Raw genomic sequence first — 22,744 nt, forward strand, 5'->3', positions numbered from 1 at the left:
CCCGCGCCGGCCAAAGGCGGTTCTGCGTCCACCGCCACTGGCTTTAAACGCTCGCAGCTAGCCGAGCTGCCGCGGCGCAGACATACACGCTGCGGCCGGAGGTCAGGCGGAGGGGCGGGGACGACTCCCCGCCCGCGGCCCAAGTTCCCGCCTCCCTCAGGAGGACGTCCGTGCGTACGTGCGCGCGCCGCGCCCGCCCTCCTTCAGCCGCGCGACGCGAGGGCGGGGGCGCCGCGTGCGCGCGCGCTCTCGTTCGTTCGCTTGCCTGCTCGCTCTCGGCGGCCGCTCTCGCTGCGGCTGCGGCTGGGGCTGGGGGCGGCGGCGGCGGCGGCGGCGGCGCGGGCGGCGGGCGGCGCGGGGCGGTCCGGCGGGTTCAAAGAGGAAAACATGGCGGAAAACAAAGGCGGCGGCGAGGCTGAGAGCGGCGGCGGGGGCAGCGGTAGCGCGCCGGTAACTGCCGGGGCCGCCGGGCCCGCGGCGCAGGAGGCGGAGCCGCCTCTCGCCGCGGTGCTGGTGGAGGAGGAGGAGGAGGAAGGCGGCAGGGCGGGCGCGGAGAGCGGCGCGGCCGGGCCCGACGACGGGGGGGTGTCCGCGGCCTCCTCGGGCTCGGCCCCGGCTGCCTCAGCCCCTGCGGCCTCAGTGGGCCCTGGAGTTCCCGGGGGGGCGGCATCGACGCCGGCCCCAGCTCCAGCCTCGGCTCCCGCTCCGGGTCCGTCGGCGGGGCCGCCTCCTGGACCGCCAGCCTCGCTCCTGGACACCTGCGCCGTGTGTCAGCAGAGCTTGCAGAGCCGGCGTGAGGCGGAGCCCAAGCTGCTGCCCTGCCTTCACTCCTTCTGCCTGCGTTGCCTGCCGGAGCCGGAGCGCCAGCTCAGCGTGCCCATCCCGGGGGGCAGCAACGGCGACATCCAGCAAGGTGAGCGGGAGGCCCTGCCCGAGGTCTGGGCCGAAGGGGATTTGCGGGCCCGAGGAGGATCTGGGGACGGAGGTGCCCGGGCCCGGGGTTGCTCGGACCGGCGCGATCCTGAGGGGTCTGAGAGGTGGAAGACACGGCCCCGGGACAGTTTTCCAGAGAAGGTGGGCCGCCGGAGATAAGGGAGGGTGCAGGGAGGGGTGCCGGCAGCGAGAGGCTGGGGGAGGGGATACCGGCTGCAAGGGAGGTTTGGGGTGTGAGGATACGGGCCGGGAAGGCGTGGACTCCGGCCGAGCGCAGGTTCGGGGAGCTGGTGGACTCGGATAGAGAAAGGGGACCGGGTCCGGGAAGCCTCCTGCGAGGAGTGTTTTGGGAGGGAAGGCCTGTAGCGGGAGAGGTGTTGAGTAGGTAAGCGGTAAGGGCTGTGAGAACGAATTACCTTGGAGGGAAGGACTTGCCCTGTTCGAGGCTAGGGGAAAGCTGGACTAGGGACTAAAATAGAGGACGATAAAGGGTATTGGAGAGTTTAGAGCTGAGAGAAGCTGTCTGGTGGAGAGTAATTTTAGGATGACATTGGGAAGGAGGAACTCTGCAAAAGAAAATAGCCGCGAAGGGCCTGCATGTTTAGGGGAATATCCTAAGGTTTAGGGGTGAAGGAGAAATGAACTTGGAAGGGAATTGGGAGTTAGAGACAGCTGGGTTTCATTGTACGTTAATGAGCCCCTAGTGTTCCAGACAGTGTGCTAGGATTAAATAAAATACTCAGTGAGGAGCCCATTGATAGTCATATAGGGAAAACAAATATACTGCCTATAGCAGTGGAGGTGGGTGCTTGATACAGTAGTTGTGGCACATCAAGAGAAGGTCAGGGGAACTTCACTGAAAAGGAAACCCTGGAACAGGTTTCTTGAAGGGTGAGTGGTTCACTGGATTGGGGAGTTTTCACAGCACAAGGTACTTTACACATCTCTGGAGCTAAGAGTTAACTAGTCATTATCAAACACATTAATGCTTCTGCAGTGAAACATACAAATGTTTCACCAATGGGATAGAAATAACCACCGTTCAGGGTGGGTTTTGTTGCACGGTTTGGAAAACTTTGAAATTTCAAAGCTCTTGAAATTCAGGACTGTGGGAAAGGTATTGCTGACCTGTACAAAAGGGTTTGGGATTCATACTGAAAAGCCTGTCTTGTGCAGTGTAGACTAAAAGTCCCTGAAGGGCTTTTCTGTCAAGTGGATAAAAGGAATCATGTTTGTGATCCAGAAAGATCACTTGGGGGCACATTGGAGAGTAAGGGGAGGCAAGGTTGGCCAAAGATAATTTTGACAGTAATCTGAGAAATGAGCATTTGGAATTAATAAATGACTGATAACAGGTATTAAAGAAGGAAGCATTTTGGAATGGGGGACAGGTATGGATTTCGTGACACATTTGAGTACGGAGGTCTACTTTGTTACTTCCTCCTTGTGACTTGGACGGATAAATTTTTCTTAGCCTTAGCTTTTTCAGTTATGAAACAAGGACAAAATTGCCAACCTCATAGAATTATTGATAGAATGAATGAAGTATGTAAAGTGAGTAGTATGTGATAGTAACTAATGAAATGGCAGCTATTTAATTATTATTTAGTTCTTTTTTTTCTTAAGTTTATTTATTTATTTTGAAAGAGACAGAGAGAGGGAGAATCCCAAGCAGGTGGGCAGTGCAGAAAGCCTGACATGGAGTTTGAACCCATGAAACCTTGAGATCATGACCTGAACCAAAATCAGGAGCCTGAAGCTTAACTGATTGAGCCACCCAGGTGCCCTAGTAGTAACTAATTCTAAGTGGCCTTGGGAATGGAGGTTGGGCAGAGGGAATTGACATTGGTATAGGGGAGGCAAATGTGTCTAGGCTGAGTTCCAGGTTTCTTGTTTGGTGGGTGGCAGTGCTATTAATGCGAATAAAAGAATTCAGGAACAGAAGCAGAGGGGTGTGTGTGTGTGTATGTGTATGTGGTGGAAGGGGGATATGATGATTTCACTTATGATTCGGGTTTGATTACTGAGACCTACAGCTAAAAATGTTAAGAATAAGGATTTGATTGACGTTGAAGATACTAAGCGATAATGGGTGTATAACTAACACCCATGTACATGGCCTCATGAGTATAAGTAAGACATGTGGGGTTCAGTGCTCTTGTGGGAGCCTGGATTAGGTGAGAGATTTACAGGGAACATAAGATGAAAATTGTGTTTGAGTGATGTGGCTGAGAGACTGAGGTTATGGAATTGGCACTCTGATATTTATGCGGGAGAGATAGGGTAATAGTGTGAATTCTCTCTTCATTCTCTATCCTTTGTTTTTGAACTTGGAGCAATAAGTAGATGGAACTAAATATTGTCATTTTTAAGGCACTGTTGCTTTCTAACCAGTATCTAAAACAAATTAAGTCTGGGAGCCACCATCTTTTTAGACAAGGAGTCTAGAAAATAGTTTTTCAGTATTAACTCCTGTATGTATCCTTTGCTTTGCTCTTTAAAAAAACAAGCATGTTGTTCTAGAAGGCATACTGGGTTTGGGGTCAGGGTACATAGTTATGCCACTTAATTCTTTTCTGCAAAGAAGGTTTATCATGTTTCTGCCCCTTAGTTTCTTTATCTCTAAAATGTAGTTAATAGTCCTTTACTTACATCTCACTAAGTTAAGTGAAATAATAAATGTGAAAATGCTTTTATAAACAGTGAAATGCTGGGGCGCCTGGGTGGCTCAGTTGCTTAAGCATCCGACTTCAACTCAGGTCACGATCTCGCGGTCTGTGAGTTCGAGCCCCGTGTCGGGCTCTGGGCTGATGGCTCAGAGCCTGGAGCCTGCTTCGGATTCTGTCTCTCCCTCTCTCTCTGCCCCTCCCCCGTTCATGCTCTGTCTCTCTCTGTCTCAAAAATAAATAAACGTTAAAAAAAAATTAAAAAAAAAAACAACCACAGTGAAATGCTTTACAAATGTAAGTATTCTCCAACAACGATTCCTTTTCTGGTCTAGGGAGCCATAACTGGTAGCTTAAGTCAACATGTTAAGTGGTTTTGAAACAGTGACAAGTGCATTACCCTTCCTAATAACTGGCCTTTTTTCTGTTCCTCTAACATACCAAAGTTCTTCACACTTTTTAACTGTTCCTTCTAGATCAGTGATTCTCCAAATGCGGTTTCTGGACCAGCAGCATCAACATCATCTTCAGTCTTGTTAGGAATGCAAATTCTTGGGCCCCACTCCAGACCTCTGACCAGCCAGCCATCTGTTTTAACAAGTCCTTTAGGTGATTTTGATGCACACTAAGTTTAAGTACCACTTGTTTTTAGTGAAGGGTTCCTCACTTCAGATGTTGCCTCATTAGAAAGGCCTTCTCTGCTCTTTTTTTAATTTAAGGCTTTATTTTTTATTATTCTTAAAGCTTATTTATATTGAGAGAGAGAGAGCACATGAGCAGGGGAGGGGCAGAGAGAGAGGGAGAGAGAGAATTCAAGCAGGCTCCACACTCAGTGCAGAGCCCCATGTGGGGCTACAACTCACCAACTGTGAGACCATGACCTGAACTGAGATCAAGAGTGGGACGTTTAACCGACTGAGCCACCCAGGCACCCCTAAGGCTTTATTTTTTAGAATAGTTTTAGGTTTATAGCAAAATTAAGAGGAAGATACGGAGATGTCCCATATATCCCAGCTCCCATGCATGCATAGCTTCCCCGTTTGCAATATCCCCCACCAGACTAGTACATTTGTCACAGTTGATGGACCTACACTGGTAGATCATAATCATCCAAAGTCCATAGTTTACATTAGTGCTCACTTTTAGTGTTTGTACATTCTGTAGGTTTGAACAAATATATAATGATCTATACCCATCATTATAATACCATGCAGAGTATTTTCATCACCCTAAAGATCCTGTGTCTGATGACTCTTTTTAAAGTGGTCCTCTAGGTCACCCTCTTACATGTTACCTTTTTTCTTTCATAGCACAGCTAAAATCTAAAATGTTTTCTTGTTTTTGTTTACTCCTTTATCTTTGCCCACTAGAATATTGTAGAGTGAATGTTCATTAAATATCTTTTGAATGAGTAAGAATCATCTGGAGAACTTTTTAAAAATTAAAAAAAATGTTTATTTGAGAGAGAAAAAGACAGAACATGCATGAGGGAGGGGCCCAGAGAGAGGGCCCAAGCAGAATCCCAAGCAGAATCCTGTCAACTCAGAGCCTGACTTAGGGCTCGATCCCACGAACCATGAGATCATGACTTGAGCTGAAATCAAGAGTTGGACATTTAACTGACTGAGCCACCCAGGTGCCTCACCTGGCGAACTTTTTAAAATGCCACTTTGGGAGTTTTAGAAACTCTATTGATTTGGGGAATGATATGGGTACCTCATGTGATTCTGATTCTGGTACCGCCCACACTCTGAGAAACATGGATTTAGATATTTTTAAGAGAAAGGTTGATCTATTTACTCTTGAAATATTTGGAAAATCAAAACAGATAAATTAGTTAATATTTGTTGAATCTCAATTAAAAGTGCTTTGTGGGGGTGCCTGGGTGGCTCAGTTGGTTAACCATCCCAAGATCCGCTCAGGTCATGACCTCACATGAGTTTGAGCCCCACATTTGGTTCTGTGCTGACAGTGTGGAGCCTGCTTGGGAGTCTCTCTCTACCTCTCTCTCTCTGCCCCTCATACTTTCTCTCTCAAAAATAAATAAAAGTGCCTTGTGATTTTTTTTTTTTAATTATTTCAGGTTGAGTTGGAATAACTGTCAGTAGTGGGTGTGTATAGATCTGTAATGTATCAATAAAAATACAGATTTGTATTGATTCATCTGAACAAACTCTTGAATGAACTCTTGAAGGAGATGAGACTTGTGTAGTAGGCACTTCTGAGACAGCATGGTGATATGGATGAAGAACTGGACTGAGAGTAACTTGCATTGTGTTCTGCTGTTAGTTAGCTGTGTAGCTTTGGGTAAGGCACCAGACAGCTTCTTCAGGTCTTTTGCAGTATGAACAGGTTGCATTCCTATCCTGGGAAATCCCATGATTGTATTGTTTTTTTCTGCCAACTTTTTATATCTACATAATTTTAATATTCTTACCATTTGTGGGGAATGATGGAAAAATCAACATGGAAAAATGTTTCAGAATCTTCAACTTACTGTGAAAAGTCTGAGATGGCAATATTCATGTGGTAAGTGGGAGGGAATACCTGGGTCTGGTATGAAGAGCACCTTCTTGCTGTGTTTCTGGCTGTTTTCTCACTGGGTATGGTAAGCCACTCTGAGGAGTCTTCTATTTAAGCCCCAGGAAATTCTTGCGTCAGGAGTGTATATATTGTTTGGCAGTTTGCTAGTTCTGTGGCTTAATCTATTTGGGATTTTTTTAGGTCCTACTTTCTCTAATGCCCTATTTATATAAACAAGCTTGAGTTTTTGAATGATAATATAGTCAGCAGCAAGCATTCAAAGCTGTGTCAAAGAAAACTGAAATACTTCTGTGGTTGGTTAAGTGCACACAATTCAAGACTTGAGTACCTGAATTCATTTTTGAACTCCACCATTTACTACCTGAATGTCTGTGGATAAGTTACTTAACATCCGTAAATTGAGAGTAGTAATTACATCTACTTCATAGTGTTATTGTGAGGATTCAATGAGTTAATACATTGTAAAGTGCTTCATATAGCGCCTCACACATGGTAAGACCCCCAAAACTATTATTTCTGTTGTCTTCCAGTTGTCCTTCATTGTCTTTATGACTACCTCTATACGGTGAGCAGAAAAAAGAGGAAGGAAGGTAAATTGTTGATGTTCTTCTAGGCTTTTCTGACATACAGTGATGTACAGCATCACTGTAAAGATGTAAAGATGTAAAGATCTTTGCATTCCAGATCTCTCCAGCTACTTAAAATTGATAATGTGAAAACTTGTAAACCAATGGTCTAAGACCTAATTATTCACAAGGTCTACTATCTGTACATCAAAAATTTTAGAAGAATCTTGACTGCTTTTTATTTCCTTATCAATATTCTTAGCAGACCCTAAATGAGAATGCCTTAAAGTAGTGATTCTCAAAGATGGTCCTTAAAACCTTGGGGAGATGTCTCTGATGCACTTTCAGACATTGGCAGTTAAAACTGTTTTCATAGTAACATTTATTCATTATTTGCCTCATTCCTGTTCTGATGTTTATATTAGTGATGCAAAAGCAGTGATGTGTAAAACTGCTGGCACCTTAGCAGGAACAAACCACACTAAAAGTCCTTTTGTCTTTACCACCACACACTTAGAGTAAAAGCAAAAACAACAATAGCAAAAAACATACTAGTTTCATTTTGTCTTTAATGAAGCATTAGGACGTTATTTTATTAAATCTTGGTTTTTAATGTTTTTTAAGTTTATTTATTTTGACAGAGTGAGCAGGTGAGGGGCAGAGAGAGGGAGAGAGAATCCTAAGCAGGCTTAGTTCAAACTCAAAGTGTGTGATCATGACCTGAGCTGAAACCAAGAGTTGGACGCTTACCCGACTGAGCCACCCAGGCAGGCCCCCCCAAATCTTGGTTTTTAATAAATGTGATGAAACAGGAACTGTGCATAAAATGCTTCTGCTGCAGACTCAAGTGTAAGAAGGAAAGTACTTGTGCAGTTGTTTGAATTCAAAGCTGAATTAGCTTCTTTATTTTCATGGAAAATAATTTTTACTTGAAAGAATGATTGACAAACTATGGTTTTCATACAGGGTGTTGGCAGCCATTTTCTCAAAAATGAATGAATTGAGCCTGTCAATTGAAGGAAAACAAGTGACATTATATGATGCCAATGATAAAGATTGAGATTTTAAATGAAAATTAGAATTTTGGAAAAAACTTGTATCTTCCATCATGAACTTGATAACTTCTCAATATTTAAAAGCTTTTCTGATGAGATTGGTAGTGTATTAAAGTGTCAAAAATTTTTTGATAGTATGCAATGAAATGTCAATGTTTGGAATATCTACATGGTGAACCAGTATTCTCCAAATGACCAGTGCATCATGTTACAAAATCTTGTAGAGGAAAGAGATTTAAAGTGTAAAATAGGCCAGTAGATTTTAATGTAAGGGAGTAGTAAAAATTCATCAGTATGGTTTGAAATTCCACATTGCTACTGACGTTTAAGAAATACACTTGGGGGAGCCTGGGTGTCTCAGTCGGTTGAGAATCTGACTCTTGATTTCAGCTCAGGTCATGATCCTAGGGTTGTAGGATTGAGCCTGGTGTCAGGTTCGGGGCTGAACATGGAGCCTGCTTAAGATTCTGTCTCTCTCCCTCTGCCCCTCCCCTCCACTCATGCTAGCACTGGCTCGCGTGTGCTCTCTCTCTCTCTCTCTCTCTCTCTCTCTCTCTCAAAGTACATAAATAGCTGAGCATGGAGCCTGCTTAAGATTCTGATTCTCCCTTTGCCCCTCTCCTCCACTCATGCTTGCGTGCTCGCTCTCTTTCTCTCTCAAAATAAATAAATAAACAGTGTGGATATGATATACTACAGAAATATAAAAAAATGGGGGGTGCCTGGCTGGCTCAGTTGGTAGAGTATGCAACTGGATGTCAGGTTCATGAGTTTGAGCCCTGTGCTGGGTGTGGAGACTACTTAAAAAAAAATATATATATATATATACACACACACACACACACACACACACACACATACACATATATGTATGTATATATAGTGTATTTTTTATTTTAAGATTTTTTTCTTTTTTAAAGTAGACTTCATGCTTCATGCCCAGGGCAGAGCCCAATGCGGGGCTAGAACTCATGACCCCTGAGGTCATGACCTGAGCTGAGATCAAGAGTCAGATGCTTAACTGACTAAGCCACCCAGATGCACCAAATGTATTTCTTTTTCTTCTTAAGCCTTTTTTTTTTTTTAAATTGGAGACAGAGTGAGCAGGCAGGGGAGAGGGGGAGAGAGAGAGAGAGAGAGAGATTGAATCTCAATCCCACAACCCTGGAATCATGACTGAGCCAGAATCTACAGTCGGACACTCAACCGATTGAACCATCCAGGTGCCCCCTCCCGCCGCCCCCACTGTTGTTTGAGAGGCCATTAAAATAGTCTTCCCTTTTTTTAAATCCATAGCTGTATAAGACCAGGTTTCTTCATATTCTTTAACAAAACAATCTGTCACAACAGATTAAATGCAAAAGCATGTATTCAGCCATCTAATATTAAACCAGACATTAAAGAGATTTAAAAAATGTTAAAACAATGCCACCCTTCACTAAAGCCTTTTTGTTTTGGAAAATGCAGTTCTTTCTTTTCGTTTTTGAAGTAGGCTCCACACCCAACATGGGGCTTGAATTAACAATGCTGAGATCAAGAGTTGGGTGCTCTACCAAAGCCAAAGTCGGACGCTTAACTGACTGAGCCACACAGGTGCCCCTATTTTAATTTTTTTAGATGAAGAATATAATTTAAAAATTTTTTTTAATTAAAAAAATTGTTTTTTTAAATACTTTTTTAAAATGTTTGTTTATTTTTGAGAGAGGCAGAGACAGAATGCGAGTAGGTTAGGGGCAGAGAGAGAGGGAAACACAGAATCTCAAGCAGGCTCCAGGCTCCGAGCTGTCAGCAGAGAGCCCAACCTGGAGCTCGAACTCATGAGCCATGAGATCATGACCTGAGCTGAAGTCAGACGCTCAACCGACTGAGCCACCCAGGCGCCCCTGTTCTTTTTTTTTTTTTTAGAGAGAGAGTGCGAGAGCAGTAGAGGGAGAGAGAGAATCTTAAGCAGACTCCATGCCTGGCCACCGAGCCCAACACGGGACTCGATCTCAAAACCCTGAGATTATGACTTGAGCCTAAATCAGGAGTCAGAAGCTTAACTGAGCCACCCACACACTAAAATGGGTTTATTGTTTTAAAAAAAATGTTTTTTTTAAAAGTTTATTTATTTTTGAGAGAGAGACAGAGACAGAGAGACAGACAGTGTGAGCAGGGGAGGAACAGAGAGAGAGGGAGACAGAATCCAAAGTAGGCTCGAGGCTCTGAGCTTTCGGCACAGAGCCTGATGCAGAGCTCGAACTCATGAACTGCGGGATCATGACCTAAGCTGAAGTTGGACACTTAACCAACTGAGCCACTGAGGCGCCCTCACAATAGGTTTATTTTTAAAATGAACTAATAGAATATTTAATTTTAATGAAAGAAAGAGAAGTGTTTAATTTATTACAATATTAATAAAAATTTTTGAAAATTCTGTTTTTATTTTTAATATTGTACATATTGATGCATAAAACCTGTCTAAACAAAACTCTCTGAGGTCCTCATTAATTAAGAGTGTAAGAGGGATTCTGAGACTAAAAAGGGACAAATATAATGTAGAGTCTGGGCAGAATGTCAGATTATAGAATAGTAGAAGGTGGCAAATTCATGCATTTAAACTGAGTAACCAAAGTTGACATTTGACATTTTGTAAATAGCTCACTGTAGGTCTACTCTTTTTTTTTTTTTTTTTTATGACTGGTTGAGTTCTGTCACTTTCCTGAGGTCAAGTTCAGAGTTTGAGCTCATGGTGTTGGATACATTAACCTATGTCTCTTTTATGGCCACAAACTGAACCTCTGTCCCTAGCCAGCTGCTAGAATGGATATTGTTCCCAAGGGGAAGTGGGGGAAAAAATAAGGATTGAATGAACATAAATATATCATTTTTAGAAAAATATTTAAAGCCTATGCCTTAATGGTAGGTAAACAGCATGAAGTATGTGGTGCTAATGAATAATACTTTTTGAATGCTTCTTATATGTAATTTATGTTGCTGCTTTTGTGAATTATTTGTCTATATGGCTTCTAGTTTTCTTTAGCTGAACGCTCACATTTAAAAATTTTTTGATTTATAAGAATCTTGATAAGTTCCACATACTGGTCCTTTGTTGGTTATGTAAGTTGAAGATTTATTCTGAGCTTACTATGGCTTGGTGTGGTAGCCAGCCTCCAAGATGGCCCCAGTGTTCCTTTCTCCTGGTATTCACATTCTTCTGTAGTCTCAGCCTACAGTGACTCAGAACTCGTCTGGGTTACCAAGAAAATACAGGAGAATTAAACAGTGAGTTCTGAAGCTAGGTCATTAAAAACATACAGCTTTTTCCTTACTCTTTGGATCTCTTGTTCCAGATGAAAACAACTGCCATTGTAGCAGTCCTGTAAAGAGGCCCATGTAGAGAAGAACTGAGGCCTTCTGCCAACATCCAGCACCAACTTGCCAGTCATGTGAATGAGCCACTTTGGAGGTGGATTCTCTAGCATGGTCAGGTTTTCAGATGACTGCAGTTTTGGCTGACATATTACTGCAGCCTTTTTAGAGGCACTGAGCCAAAACTACTTGCCAAGTCATTCCCAAATTCCTGACTCAAAGAAACTGAGCGATAATGTATTGTTATTGTTGTTTTAAGCTATTAAGTTTGAGGGTAATTTGTTATGCAGCAATAGATAACTACTACACTTGACTTTTCCCCCCTAGTATTTCTCTTTTGCTTTAGCTTTATAATAACCAATAAACTTTGTTATTCATTTAGGTAATTTCACTCTCCTCCACATATACCTTGTTTATCTTCAAGATGAGATCTTCATTGATGTTGACTTTTTGCTCTTACACATTTAGAGTCATGTAAAAGTTCATTTAAAAAACTTGTCAGGGGTGCCTATGTGGTTCTGTTGGTTGAGCATCTGACCCTTCTTGATTTTGGCTCAGATTGTGATCTCACGGTTCATGGGATCAAGCCCTGTGAGGGGCTCCATGCTGACTGCACGAAGCCTGCTTGGGGTTTATTCTACTTCTCTCTGCACCCTCCCCCACATGTCCCACATGTGTACATGTGCTCTCTCTCAAAAATAAATAAATATACACACAAAAAACTTCAGCATTCTGGTTGGAAGTGCTCTCAATATACAGATCTTTCTTGATCTATGATGGGATTATGTCCCAGTAAACCTGTTGTAAATTGAAAACATCCTAAGTTGAAAATGCATTCATAACACCTAACTTACATTACAACTTAGCCTAGCTTATCTTAATTAAACATGCTCTGAACTCTTACCGTAGTCTTGAGTTGGGCAAAATTGTCTAACACAAAACCTAATTTATAATAAAATATTGAATGTATCATGTAATTTATTGAAAACTGTGCTGAAAGTGAAAAATCAGAATAGTTATATGGGTACAGAATGATTTTAAGTGTATTGTTGTTTTCCCTCATAATCATGTGGCTCATAGGGGGTTGTGGCTCGCTGCTGTTCCCATCATCATGAATTAGTGTGTACTGCATATCACCTGCCTGGGAAAAGATCAAAAGTCAGAATTTGAAGTATGGTTTTTTTCCTGAATGCATATCACTTTCACACCATCGTAAAGCCGTAAAATTGGAAGTCGAACTGTTGTAAGTCAGAGACCATCTGTATAAATTAATTAGGGAAAAAATTGCTATCTTTATAATATGGTATCTGCCCATTCATAAACCCTGTATGCCTTTCCATTAGCTATAATCTTCAGTGTTTTTGAAAATTATATAGGTTTTTAGGGCATCTGGGTGGCTCAGTCGGTTAAGCATCCGACTTTTGATTTCGGCACAGGTCATGATTGTATGTTTCATGAGATTGAGCCCCATGTTGGGCTCTGTGCTGACAGTGTAGAGCCTGCTTGGGATCCTCTTTTCCTCCCCCCAGCCCCAAACATTAAAAAAAAAAAATTATATAGGTTTTTTTCCCCCCGAAGATATTTTACACATCTTATTCCTATGTACTTTATAAACTTTATTCCTATATGCTTTATAACCTTTATTCTTATATACTTTATACATATATTTAGTTTATCTTAAATTACATTTAGGTGTTGGCTTTGTTTTGTTTTTATTTTACCATTTATTTATTTATTTATTTATTACCTTTTATTTTTAAAATACCAAAAATATTCTGATTTCATATTTGATAATTCCATTCTGTGAAGTTCTTGAGGTATTATTTTTACTATTCTTCCTACTCTTTTTTTAAGAAATTTATTTATTTATTTATTAAAAAAAAATTTTTTTTTCAAAGTTTATTTATTTTTGGGACAGAGAGAGACGGAGCATGAACGGGGGAGGAGCAGAGAGAGGGAGACACAGAATCGGAAACAGGCTCCAGGCTCTGAGCCATCAGCCCAGAGCCTGACGCGGGGCTCGAACTCACGGACCGCGAGATCGTGACCTGGCTGAAGTCGGACGCTTAACCGACTGTGCCACCCAGGCGCCCCAAGAAATTTATTTATTTTTTAAAGTTTATTTTGAGAGAGAGCAAGGGCGAGTGGGGGAGGGACAGAGAGAGAGAGAGAGAGAGAGAGAGAGAATCTCAAGCAGAGAGAGAGAGAGAGAGAGAGAGAGAGAGAGAGAGAGAGAATCTCAAGCAGGCTCCACGCTGTGAATGCAAGGCCGATGTGGGGCTCAGTCCCACAAACCATGAGATCATGACCTGAGCTGAAACCAAGAGTTCCATACTCAACTGACTGTACCACCCAGGTACCCCACTTCTTCCTACTCTTTTTTTTTTTTTTTCAACTTGTCTTATTTTTTTAAATTTACATCCAAATTAGCACATAGTGCAACAGTGATTTCAGGAGTAGATTCCTTAGTGCCCCTTACCCATTTAGCCCATCCCCCCTCCACATCCCCTCCAGTAACCCTCAGTTTGTTCTCCATATTTATGAGTCTCTTCTGTTTTGTCCCCTTCCCCGTTTTTGTATTATTTTTGTTTCCCTTCCCTTATGTTCATCTGTTTTGTCTCTTAAAGTCCTCATATGAGTGGAGTCATATGATTTTTGCCTTTCTCTGACTAATTTCACTTAGCATAATACTCTCCAGTTCCATCCGTGTAGTTGCAAATGGCAAGATTTCACTCTTTGATTGCCAAGTGATACTCCATTGTATATATATATATACCACATCTTCTTTATCCATTCATCCATCGATGGACATCTGGGCTCTTTCCATACTTTGGCTATTGTTGATAGCGCTGCTATAAACATGGGGATGCATGTGTCCCTTCAAAACAGCACACCCGTATCCCTTGGATAAATACTTAGTAGTGCAATTGCTGGGTTGTAGGGTAGTTCTATTTTTTAGTTTTTTGAAGAACCTCTGTACTGTTTTCCAGAGTGGCTGCACCAGCTTGCATTCCCATTCCTACTCTTGATCATAGTAGGTAGTGTCTTCCAGTGTTTTATAGTTTGGGATTGTGAGCATGTTCATCAGGGCTTTGTTTATGAAAGTTTCCAGACCTGGTTTGTCGGAACAAACCTCCAAAGAGTATTTTGCCTTTGTTTCTGTGAGGTGCCACCAATGCAAAATCACTGAAGTTAATTATTTTTTATATTAAAAAATTTTTTTTTGTAATATTTACTTTTGAGAGAGAGCATGAATGGAGGAGGGGCAGAGAGAGAAATGGAGACAGAATCTGAGGCAGGCTGCAGGCTCTGAGCTGTTGGCACAGAGTCCAACGTAGGGCTCGAACCACGAACCGTGAGATCGTGACCTGAGCTGGAGTCAGATGCTTAACTGACTGAGCCACCCGGGTGCCCCTCAAAGTGTTTGAAGTAATCTCTATACCCAACATAGGGCTTGAACTTAGGACCCCAAGATCAAGAGTTGCATGCTCCACTGACTGAGCCACCCTCTGAAACCTCTTATTTCTTTTTAAATTAAATTAAATTAAAATTTTTAAAAAGTTTGTTTAGTTTTTGAGAGAGAGAGGGGGAGAGTGTGAGCAGGGGAGGGGCAGAGAGAGATCGGGGGAGAGAGAATCTCAAGCAGGCTCCGTACTGGCAGTGCAGAGCCTGACACCAGGCTCCAACTCACAGACCATGATTTGTGTGACCTGAGCAGAAAGCAGTAGTCAGACTCTTAGTCAGCTGAGCAACCCAGGCACCCCTGGAACCTTTACTATCCCTTTGTCCATGTTCTTAAATACAGTCATGTGCCTCTCGATTTTTTTTCATTTTCGTTGTTTTTAAAAGCTTACTGTACTTTTTCTATTATTTTTGTAATCTTTATAGTAACAATTTTCCTTTTCATCTCTCCCTATTTTTGTAATGGTTACTGTTTGGATGTAAATACTCGTGGGGTCACACTCTCTCCTATGTTTTTCCTTAGGTTTTCCCTTTGCTTATTCAACTGAAGTTCTGAAAGACCTCCTTAACTTTATTTTCTAACTTTTTTCCTTTATATCTTGATCTTTTTCTCTTGGAGACTTCTTCAAGCAGTGGCTAATCCTTGATTCTCTTCCTCTTTGAGTGAGACAATACAATTTTTTTTTTTTTCCAACGTTTATTTATTTTTTGGGACAGAGAGAGACAGAGCATGAACGGGGGAGGGACAGAGAGAGAGGGAGACACAGAATCGGAAACAGGCTCCAGGCTCTGAGCCATCAGCCCAGAGCCTGACGCGGGGCTCGAACTCACGGACCGCGAGAACGTGACCTGGCTGAAGTCGGACGCTTAACCGACTGCGCCACCCAAGCGGCCCTACAATTTTTTTTTTTTAAGATTTTAATTTTAAGTAATCTGTATACCCAGCATGGGGCTTGAACTGAACGATTTGAGGTCAAGAGTCACATTCTCTACTGACGGAGCCAGTCAGGCAATACAATTCCTTTTTTTTTTTTTTAATGTTTTATTTACTTTTGAGAGAGAGAGTATGAGTGAGGGAGGGGCAGAGAGAGGGGGGACAGAGGGTCTGCAGTGGGCTCTGCACTGACTGATAGCAGTGAGCCCGAGGTAGGGCTCGAATTCATGAACTGTGAGATCATGACCTGAGCCAAAGTTAGATGCTCAATTGACTGACCCACCCAGGCACCCCCCAGTCAATACAATTCTGATTGAGGGTTCTGTGCACGTTAATTGTTGGACTTCACTTTAGACAAACTAAAGTTTGACGTAGTTGGCAAACTGTGGGCCATGGGCCAAATCTAGCCTGCTGCCTAGTTTTATATGACTCATGAGCAAAGAATGATTTTTACATTATCAAATGGTTGGAAAAAATCAAAAGATTATTTTGTGACATGTGAAAACTTTCACATAAGAAATTCAAATTTGTGTTTATAAATAAAATTTTTGGAACATAGCAGTGCCCATTTGTTTATGTATTGTCTGTGACTGCTTTCATGCTACAGTGGCAGATGACTAGTATGACAAAGACTATGTGGACTTATTGCTTTGTGCTTCTTTTTGGTGTACTACAAATTGTGGTTATGCAGCTACAGCTTGCTAGGCATATGTGTGGCTATCGCACGACATTTATAAAAATATTTTAATTACCAGTGTGTACCTATCATTTCAAAGAAGAGAAAAGTAGATTTCAATTGTCACACTTTTAAGATAGTAGAGTGTGGGTTAATTCAAGTTGGATGGTGAAGTCTTTATTGTGTATTTTTACTCTGGCTCAGCTAAAGGAGTACATATGTGGACAATAGCAGACCAAGCACTGGTCATGATATCCCTAACTCGCAGGGAAAGCAAAGGATGGAGAAATCAGAGAATTTAAAATGGAATATCTCATCATAGAATTTCTTTAAAATAAAAAAAAATGAAACCAACGTAAGTTTGTGAATGGTTTATTCATTAACCAGGCAAGGAAACCTCTTTACTGATGGCAAGTTAATTAGGTCCTCCCAGTTAGGCAGAATGTTAACGCCCAAAAAGTTTTATAATTCTTTAGACCTATATTACAAAAAACTTTACTGAGTTTACCTTACGAAAGTAATACTAAGTTTACTAAATTTCTTTATTATTATATTTTGAATTTCTTGAATAAAAATTGTGGAAATTTGTTTTCTTTTGTTACCATAGTATTTATATAGTATGTCTGATGTTGTGTCTTTGCAAAGCTTTACTATGCCTTCTGATGTCACGTCCCATGTTTAGATTTGGTGAGAAGTATTAGGCATTGCTTATGAATCGGGTTTGAAGGAGTGTGGCATGTACATCTTGACCTGTTGCCCACAATGGGTTTGGAAGAATGAGAATTCCAGGGGCACCTGGGTGGCTCAGTCGGTTGAGCGTCTGACTTTGGCTTAGGTCATGATCTCGCGGTCTGTCTGGGCTGACAGCTCAGAGCCTGGAGCCTGCTTCATTCTGGGTCTCCCTCTCTCTCTATCTGCCCTCTCCTGCTCATACTGTCTCTCTCTGTCTCTCAAAAATAAATAAACACTAAAAAAAATAAAAAAAGAATGAGAATTAATTCCATATTTCTTTTTCTAACATCACAAATAACTGCCAGAATAAGAATTTTGGAACAGTTTGACCTGTTATCCGACTAGGGTTTATTGATAGAATGCTAATATCCAAATTATACGCTGATTTCTTTTCCAGTCACTGGGGAATAACTTCAAAACTAATCTTCACATAGCAAATACTTTTGCAAAAAACTAATGTCACTCAAAAGATCTATACCAGTTTTTCATCAGGAATAGAGCAGACATGAGAGTAGGGCACTTAGAATCACGTAACTGTATTAGTTTGTTGATGAACCTGAAGTGAGTCTGAAGAATTGACAGTAATGATTAGGAGAGCGTTTCAGCTATCCTCTTAAAATATGAAATACTGCTTTCTGGTGAGAATCACCTTGTGTTGTGAGGTATATAATAAAATAGATATGTGAAATGAACCTTGGTAGCAGGGAGAATTAGATGTGAACAAGTTTATTTGAATCTGACTAGACTTCATGTTCCTTATCTATAAAAGAATGTCAGCCTCAAGTTAAAACTTCTCATGTTATCTTATTTATTCATAAAAATTCTCTCAGGTAATACCCTCAATTTTTTGAAAAAAAAAAAAAACAACAAAAAACAAATGAGGTCACTGAGGCAGAAATATAAGATTTACGTAAATGCATACTTTCCCATGTGGAGAAAAATAGCATAGGCTTAGACAGATGATTTTAGGGGCCAGGTAGATAATTAGTATAAGACATGTAATATCAAAGCTTGCTAGCCTAAAAACAGTAAAATTTGAATTTAAAACATACTCCATCCTGGCCAAATACTACCAGATAGGCAGTCTTCTGCCTTTGTCCTAACTTAGAATCTGATTGGTCATTTCTATTTGAGGTGGATATAATTAATATACAATTAGTTTGACTTTATAATTTTAAAAGCTAAAGTCTTAGGTGAAAGTTTTGCCTTTAGGGTATTTCAGTAAGCTATGTTGTAATATTTTAATAAGAATCAAGTATCATTAGAATGATCAATATTGTTTTTACCATCTTCTTAGATAAGAAATGCGAGAGAATTTTCAAATTATGAATTGTGTGGTCACGTTTGCTAAGTTTATTGAAATGCTGAATAAATGGTGGCTTGCAACTTCACAAATGCCTGTTTAATTTGTGACATAGGTACCTTCAGCATTTTAATAATTCTGTACCAAACTTACATAATATACTTCTGAAATTTACCTACCTCTTCTTTCCACAAACACCAAAGGTTTCCAAACACACAAACCTTCCCAAACACTCAAGGTTTTACATGTTAAAGATGGAGTTGGATGACTGGAGCTCATAGCACGTTATACATGAGCTCTTCACAGGTCTGCTGCCAAATTTTTTTTTTTAATGTTTTATTTTATTTTTGAGATAGAGACAGAGTGTGAGCAGGGGACGGGCAGAGAGAGAGGGAGACACAGAATCCGAAGCAGGCTCCAGACTGTCAACACAGAGCTCATCGTGGGGCTCGAACTCACAGACCGTGAGATCATTACTTGAGCTGAAGTTTGGCCCCCAACTGACTGAGCCACCCAGACGCCCCTCTACTGCCAGATTTTGAACTGTGTGAAGTTTATTTTTGTTACATTTGCACATTTGATGCCTGTTAGATGTATTGTTGATTCCAGCGGGTCATTTAATGTAGTGTGAAACTTGGCGCAACATGCTTAGACTGCTTATCCTTGCAGGAGCTTGGGATAAAGTCAGTTTGATGCCAGAGAAAATTCTCCAAAGATCTGGTCTTTTCAGTAGAGAGCATGGCCAAGGTAGTAAACAGATTTACTCATACAGAGTAGTTCTGTGATAGGAGACCAATGTAATTTTAACGATATATGTAATTTTAATTTTATTATTTTTTAAAGTTTATTTTTTGAGAGAGACAGCACAAGTTGGGGAGGGGCAGAGTGAGGGAGAGAGAGAATCCCAAGCAGGCTCCACACTATCCGTGCAGAGCCCAACATGGGGCTTGAACCCACAAACCGTGAGATCATGACCGGAACTGAAGTGGATGCTTAACCGACTGAGCCACCAGTCGCCCCCTGATGTATGTATCTTTTAAAGTAACTATTTTATTGAAATATACATAAACTAAAGGTATAAAACTCTATATAGTTTAGGTAATACACATAAAGTAAACCCACTTGTATAAATCCAGCAGCCAGAATGAGAAATAGTACATTGCTAGCACCCTATAAGCCCTCTGTGTCCCCTTCCAGTCACTACCTATGGTCCTGCCTTTTTTTTCTTTTTTTAAAGATTTTATTTTTAATCTCCACACCCAACATGGGGCTCGAACTCACAACCCTGAGATCAAGAGTCCCATGGTCTGTCGACTGAACCAGCCGTGCGCCCCCGATGCTACCTTTTAACACCAGATTAATTTTGCCTGTTTTAAAACTTTAAGTGGTACTAGCAGTATGTACCAGTTTTTAACTGTTTTTGCTCAACATTATGAGATTATTCATGTTGCTTGTGAATGTACTTTATTCAGTTATCTTCACAGCATTTGTTGTATGAATATGCTAAAAATTTTCTTACCCACTCAAGTGTTGATGGACATTTGAGTTGTTTATGTATTTTTTTAAATTAAAGCATAGTTGATACAATATGTTATAGATTCTTACTATGAACGTGTTCATGAAGCTCTGCCTCTGTCTCTTGGTGAATATATGGACACATTTCTCTTGGTTATATATCTTACAGTGGACAACATAGGTTGCACATAAGTGTAGCTTTACTAGATAATTGCCAAACGGTTTTCTGAAGTGATTTTATCAGTTTATACTTTTACTAGCACTGTTCTGAGATTTTTAATTGCTATATATCCTTACTGATGCCTGGTATTATCTGTTTTTGACATTTTAGCCATTCTGATGGTATAACGTTGTAGTTTAATTTGCATTTCCCTGTTGATTAGTAAAATTGAGCATCTTTTTGTATGTTTATTGTCCTTGGGATATCTTTTATTGTGATTTGTCTGTTGAAGTTGTTACCTGTGTTTTGTCCTGTGGGTTGTCTTTTTCCCAATGCTTTTGTAGAATTCTTTTTTTTTTTTTTAATTTTTTAAATGTTTATTTAGTTTTGAGAGAGAGAGAGACAGACAAAGACAGACAGACAGACAGTGTATGAGCGGGCAAGGGGTAGAGATAGAGGGAGACACAGAATCCGAAGCAGGCTCCAGGCTCCGAGCTGTCAGCACAGTGCCTGACTTGGGTCTCAAACTCACGAACCACAGGATCATGCCCTGAGCTGAAGTCGGACACTTAACCAACTGAACCACCCAGGCGTCCCCGTAGAATTCACTATATATTCTAAGCATGAGTCCTTTGTCAGATATACATCCTATTCTGTGGCTTGCCAAATAATTGTATTTTTAAAACCTGAATTTATTTTGGTGTTTGATTAAGTAGTACTTTCACATGGCTCACAAGTTAAAGTGTACAAAATTTAATAGTGAGAAGTCTCCCTCCCACTCCTTGTCCTCATTCAGTGCCTATCTCCTTCAACATATAACATATGTTAATAGTTTATTTCTTTTTCCAGTATATCCAAATGATTTTTGACAAAGGTGCCAAATCCATTCAGTGGGGGAAGGAAGAATATTTCAACAAACGATGTTGGGACAATGGGATTTCCACATGCAAAAGAGCAAAGGTGGATCCCTACCACACAACAAATAAAAACATTAATTGCAAATTGATTAAAAACCTAAATATAAAAGCTAAACGCACAAAACTCTTAAAAGAAAACATGAGTAAATTTTCATGATTTTGGATTTGGCAGATTTTTAGATCTGATACTTAAAGTATGAGCAACAAAAGAAAAAATTGGTAAACTGTACTGCATCCAGAATTAAAATTTTGTACATCAAAGGACATTTTCAGGAAGGTGAAGAAACAACTTATAAATGGCATAAAGTATTTGTTGGTCATATATCAGATAAGAGTTTAGTACCTAGAATCTAAAAAGAATGCTTACGGGGGCGCCTGGGTGGCTTAGTCTGTTGGGTGGCTCAGGTCATGATCTTGTGGTGAGTTGGAGCCTGGAGCCTGCTTCGAATTTTGTGTCTCCCTCTCTCTCTGCCCCTCCTGACTAGCACTCTGTCTCTCTCTGTCTTTCAAAAATGAATAGATGTTAAAATTTTTGGGGGCGCCTGGGTGGCTCAGTCGGTTAAGCGGCCGACTTCGGCTCGGGTCATGATCTCACTTCCCGTGAGTTCGAGCCCCGCGTCGGGCTCTGTGCTGACAGCTCAGAGCCTGGAGCCTGTTTCAGATTCTGTGTCTCCCTCTCTCTGACCCTCCCCCGTTCATGCTATGTCTCTCTCTGTCTTAAAAATAAATAAACGTTAAAAAAAAATTTTTTTTTAAAAGAATGCTTACAACCTAATAATAAAGACAAAGTCCAGTAGTGACCCAAAGATCTGAATAGTTTCTCCAGAGAAGCTGTACATGTGGCTAATAAGCAGATGAAAAGATGTTCAAGGTCATTTGTTGTTAGAGATGTGAATCAAAACTACAAAATACGACTTCACATCTACCGAGATGTAGGCTCTAATAAAAAAACCAGAAAGTGTTGGCAAGGATTTGGAGAAATTAGAACCCTTGTATATTGTTGGTATGAATGTAAAATGTCACTCACTGTGAAAAACATTTTGGTGGTGATGGTTGCACAACATTGTGAATGTAATTAGTGCTACAGAACTGGATACATGAACATGGTTAAAATGGCGAATTCTGTATTTATATATTTTACCACAGCTGAGGGTAGAACAAGGTGATGCTCTGTCCTTTCGGCTTTCATAATGGAAACTAATATCCTTCTGGTGTTCTGTTTTATGCTGTTTTTCTCATTTTAGTGCTTTTTTGTTGGTGATTTCACTTAAAAAAATTTTTTTTAGTATTTTTGAGAGAGAGAGTGAGCAAAAGCGGGGGAGGGACAGAGAGAGAGGGAGATACAGAATCCGAAGCAGGCTCCAGGCTCCGAGCTGTCAGCACAGAGCCTGATGGGGGCTTGAACTCACAAACCACGTGATCATGACCTGAGCCGAAGTCAGATGCTCAACCAACTGTATCACCTGGGTGCCCCTGGTGGTTTCACTGTTTAAAATGACCCCCAAGCATAAAGCTGAAGTGCTCTAGTTTTCCTAAATACAAGAGGCTATGTGTGCTTTATGGAGAAAATACATCTTAGATAAGCCTCACTTAGGCATTTATAGTGTGATTGGAGTTACACTGCTGTTAGCTTGAATTCAGTGTTAATGAACCAAGAATATATATTAAAGTGTGTTTAAACAGAAATACACATAAGACAAGCTTATATGTTAATTGGCTGATGAAAATCTTGTGACCAGAGGCTTGTAGGAACCTAACCCTGTATGTCCCCCAGTGATAATTCAGTATCTGGTAATTCATTTTTTGTAGCGACTTGATAGAACATAACTACTGTGAATAATGAGACCTGATCCTATGCAAATATGAATAAAAATGTTGTGTAAGTGGCAAGATTTAATTTTTCATTTTAAAGTGTATCTTGGAGATACTG

General features: G+C 40.9%; 1 protein-coding gene across 2 annotated transcripts in view; it reads left to right on the forward strand.

Annotated features, from left to right (window-relative positions):
* The first annotated feature begins 387 nt into the window (after positions 1 to 387).
* Positions 388 to 22,744, forward strand: part of TRIM33 (tripartite motif containing 33) — a 128,507-nt gene continuing 106,150 nt past the window's right edge. For both annotated transcript variants that reach the window (XM_047082561.1, XM_047082562.1), the window contains exon 1: positions 388 to 913. In XM_047082561.1, the coding sequence (XP_046938517.1) occupies positions 388 to 913 (526 nt within the window). The remainder of the gene's footprint in view (positions 914 to 22,744) is intronic.

Source organism: Lynx rufus, unplaced genomic scaffold (genome assembly GCF_022079265.1).
Source record: "Lynx rufus isolate CCGP_SWC_20201006 ecotype Redwood Valley unplaced genomic scaffold, mLynRuf1.p SCAF_2, whole genome shotgun sequence".
NCBI classification, from domain to species: Eukaryota; Metazoa; Chordata; class Mammalia; order Carnivora; family Felidae; genus Lynx; species Lynx rufus.